This window comes from Electrona antarctica (assembly GCF_951216825.1).
Source record: "Electrona antarctica genome assembly, chromosome: 5".
NCBI lineage: Eukaryota > Metazoa > Chordata > Actinopteri > Myctophiformes > Myctophidae > Electrona > Electrona antarctica.
Genome location: NC_136810.1, coordinates 9,796,728 through 9,801,405, shown reverse-complemented (window position 1 = coordinate 9,801,405; position 4,678 = coordinate 9,796,728). Strand labels below are relative to the sequence as shown.

General features: G+C 43.8%; 1 protein-coding gene across 1 annotated transcript; it reads left to right on the top strand.

Moving 5' to 3' along the window:
* Positions 1–3,075: 3,075 nt before the first annotated feature.
* Positions 3,076–3,909, top strand: LOC306923259 (hatching enzyme 1.2-like; the record flags this gene model as incomplete). The annotated part of the gene is made up of 1 exon (XM_079501292.1): positions 3,076–3,909. One exon carries the CDS (start codon positions 3,076–3,078, stop codon positions 3,907–3,909), a length of 834 nt encoding a protein of 277 aa, XP_079357418.1.
* Between the last annotated feature and the right edge of the window lie 769 nt (positions 3,910–4,678).

Sequence of the window (4,678 nt, the reverse complement as noted above, 5' to 3'; positions counted from 1 at the left end):
GACTGATTTAAGCAGTCATCCTCCATCTCACAGTATGTACAGGTGATGTACAATATGCTGTCTGACTGGTGGTCACACACGTCCACATAATTGTGTGTGTGTGTGTGTGTGTGTGTGTGTGTGTGTGTGTGTGTGTGTGTGTGCGTGTGCGTGTGCGCGTGTGCGTGTGTGTGTGTTTGCGTGCGTGCAGTACACCATGACAGGATGTCAGGCTTGTCCAGCAGTCAGATACTATACTCAACTAGACAAATAGCTGTACAGTACCTTTTATTAACCCTATAGAATACTAATGTGTGATTTTCACTGGGACAATATTATTTTTGTAATTTTCATAATGTTGCTGATGTCTGAGGTGGGTGGGTCTTTCAGTACCTTCATGATGCTCAGTGACATCATAGAAGGTAGGTTTGTTTCCCTGCCCACATCCCTGTTTTATTTTGTACAGGCAGATGTTCGGGTGAATTTCACCCGTGTTTAGTGATGGATAGAGAAAAATCCCATTCGCCCACAATGGATTTTTATTTTTTCCACTGAACCATTCTCACATGTCCCAGGAGTGGGTGGACCAAAGGAGATGTTCTCTGCTCCAGTATTTGTTTTTTTTAAGAATCTTTTAAAATAATACCCACGTTTTTCCACTGATTATTTTTCGGTTTTGTTGTTGTTGATGAAATATTAAAGAAGAGTGCCCATGTATTGCTGCATATGGAATATTTGACATTGGGTATACCCGTGTTTAGTGATGGTTTGACAAAAAGGATGTTTCGTGTTCCAGGGTTAATCCATTTTGACCTGAGATCAGATTCTAAAAATGTCCTCTACATCCTGACAGTTTTCTGAAAAAGCTATGTTTCTGTGTCAGTCGTTCTTTGATTTTTCAAAAATAGCAGACCTACAAGCTCGTAGCGCGCCACTCGGTGGCGCGCTATGAGCTTGTAGATCTGCTATTTTTCAATAGCTAAAGCATAACATAATGCTAACACCAAAAGGGGTTCCCTCCCAAAATGGGTTCCAGAGGGGATTTCAGTTGTATAGAAGACAAAGGTACAGGTAAGGGTAGAGAACAAGTACAGAGAAGTGGTACAGGATAACACAATTATGTAAAAGTAATTTGGACATGTTTTCATAGACGAAATGTTTATATAAAAAAGAAACCTGCATTGCATCTACAAAGCTTGACACTGTATCAGTCTGATATCTGTTGATTGGATCTGTTGTTGTTTCACACTAGCTGTTTTTCCGATTGCTGCATGTCCCTCCCTAAGGATCAATAGGTTTATGTTATGTTTTGTTATCTTGTCTTCTCATCTTTTATCTTAGTAGGAAATCCCTAGATATGTCTGAGAGTCATGTGAAACTGTGCGTGCGTGCGTGCGTGCGTGCGTGTGTGTGTGTGCATGTTTGTGTTTGTCTGTCTGTCTGTCCGTGCGTGCGTGCGTGTGTTTACGTAAGTGCATGCGTGTGTGTATGTGTGTGTTTGTCTGTGCGTGCATGCGTGCAAGCGTGTGTGTGTTTGTCTGTGTGTGTGACTGTGTGCGTGTGTGCGTGTGTGTGCGCGTGTGAGTGTGTGTGTTTGTCTGTGCGTGTGCGTGCGTGTGTGGGTTTATGTCTGTGTGTGTGTATGTGTGTGTGATGTATAGCTGACCTCTGCAGGAGTCATTTGGATTGATGTGCTGTTAAAGCACATGTTTATATGACCTTTGATCCCTACGTCATCTCTGTTATCGTCTCCACTTATCATACTGCTTAGATCTTTAGAGAGGTGAATGCGTGCGCGTGTGTGTGTGTGTGTGTGTGTGTGTGTGTGTGTGTGTGTGTGTGCGAGTGTGTGCGTGCGTACATGCGTGTGTGCGCAAGAGAGAGAGAGCGCGTGTGTCCTTAAATGTCCTTAAACGATGTGCAGCCTCTGTAGTGTGAGCTAACTCTAATTAGATGCGGTGGATGAATAGAAATAATTGAAAGCGTGGATTTAATTGTTGATTATGCCTTTGTATCATGTCATATTTGAACTGTGTGAACAAGGTGATTTGGTTCACTGCATGCAAAATGACAAAGCGTGTGTGTGTGTGTGGGGGGGGGGGGGGGTGGTGCTTATGGAAGTTCATTCATGTGATATACGAAAGTATATGATATGATGATTATTATGAAGTACTCTGATTGTGAATCAGATGCTACAGTAGGATGGACCTCTGTATTTACTATTTTCCCTATAGCGGGTCCTTATACTAACCTGACTCTGCCAGATTGAAGGAGCTTGCTTCACACTCGTTTCACAAACTACTTCCATCTGGGCTTCACTGGAGGCTGTGCTGTGATAAATACCGCCCCCATCTGGCGGAGTCGGGTTTCCTTACTACAGGGGATCCGCCAAATCTTAGTGTGATGGGGAACATTAGCCCGGAAATAGCAGATCAACAAGCTCACAACGCCTCGCACTGTGGGGTGCTGTGAGCTTGTAGATTGGCTATTTTTAGAGAGCTGTGGTAGAGGGAGAAAAAGAGAAGTCAAGTTGACCAAAATATGGGTTTAAAAGGTTCACAATCTGAAAATACACATTAGCATGAATGCAACTATCTATGAAAAGTTGAATCTGCAACACATAATAAATTAACAGTGAGGATTGTACTGTGCATAGTACTTACTGAACTACTTGTCTATCATGGTTTCACTTGTGAATTTAAATGTACAGAATTATTTGCAGGAGAAGCGTTGTTTTCTATAGTACTGTATGTAACTTACTGTAAACAGCATCTCTCAGTGGGACTTCCTGGTTAAGTAAACTACAGTAGAAACAAAAACTGTCGTCCCGACCACACCCATGTAGAGATTTTAAACCACTGGGTGAGGTTGTTGTCACAGATTATCCCTCCCTTAAAATGCTTGTTTGGTCTTCAGTGTGTTGACATTAAGTCTTTGGACAATGGTGGTCCCTGCCCTCTTGGACTGTATAAAAACCCAAGACTGAGACCATTCTAGTCACTGACCTCTCCAGCCAAGGATCCTCTTCCAGCTTCACAATCTCCAACTTGAAGGAACAACATCTTCATCCAAGGAAGGAACACCATTTGGACCATCATGGGTCTGAGTTTCCTCTCTGCCGTCCTGGCTGTAGTGCTGGGTCTCTCTGCAGCACTCAACACCACCCAGGGGACTCCCGGTCCAGAAGCCACCACGACACAAGAGCCAAGACATTCAGGCATTACCTCGAGGATCCTAGAGGTGAACAAAGACATTATCCAAACATTAATGGAGGGAGATGTTGCTGTTCCAAGGAAGAGGAACGCCATGAGGTGCTTTTCTGATGCTAACTCCTGCAAATGGCCAAAGTCCTTCAATGGGATGGTTGAGGTGCCATACCACATCAGCAATTACTTCTATGCTTCTGAAAAGGCTGCGATCGTGGGAGCTATGGAAAGCTTCCACATGAACACTTGTATTCACTTTGTCCCTTACACTGGGCAGACTGATTATCTCAACATTGGGAGTCTCAGCGGGTGCTGGTCTACTCTGGGTAGAAGTGGTGGAAAGCAGGACGTGTCTCTGTCCGTTTATGGCTGTGTTAGCCATGGCATCATTCAGCATGAACTCCTTCACGCCCTGGGCTTCAAACATGAACACACCAGGAGCGACAGAGATCAGCACGTGAGGATCAACTGGGAGAACATTCCCTCAGGCAATGCCTACAACTTCCAGAGAGGGAACACCAACAACCTGGGCACCCCTTATGATTACAGCTCTATCATGCATTATCCGAAGGATGCTTTCAGTAGAGTGTACGGAGCAGAGACCATTACTCCCATCCCAGACCCTTCTGTGCAGATCGGACAGAGGAATTCCATGTCCGCCATTGACATCATCAGGATCAACAGGTTTTATGGATGTTGGTGGGTGGCGGTGGCTCAGGGGTAGAGTGGCTGGATGGTAACCGCAAGGTTGCCTGTTCGAACCCGGGCTCCCCCAGAGTTAGTGTCGAAGTGTCCTTGAGCAAGACACTGAACCCCAAATTGCTCCCAATGCGCTGGCTAGTGCCTTGCATGGTTTCTGCCGCCATCAGTGTATGAATGTGTGTGTGAATGGGTGAATTGATGCACAATCTATGTAAAGCGCCTTGGATAAAGGCGCTATATAAATGCACCATTTACCATGTATGGGTTAAAGTTGAGAGAATAAGCCTGTTATTTCTTAAGAGCCCTCATGAGTGTCAAAGTTTGATTATTCATAATTGTCATAATCAGTTTGTGAAAATTCCAATGAAAATTTCAATAAAAGTAAGTGGAAAATGTTAATCTGTTCTCTGAAATGATGATTATCTTTTGGGATGAATGAAAACAAAGGTGCATGAGTATTATTTATTTACTATATAAATGAGAGGTGCTACAGACAGGGATCAATTCAAAATATCAGCCAAAAGAAACGATACGTTCCAGACTACATAAAATAGACATTTGCTCTTTAAAACGACATGTAAACTAGAAAAAGTGCCCCTCGGGGCACAGGTCTCCACCACAGCAGGTCATGTTGTGGCCTCATGGTGGCGCTATAATAAGCCAATGTGAAAAGGGTGCCATTTCCTCTTATGCCTTGGATGGCTGGATGATTTGAGGCATTTTGTTCCAAAAATGTGTTTTGCAAAAATCCACCTGTTGGTGGCGCTATAACAGGCCAATGTGAAATATAT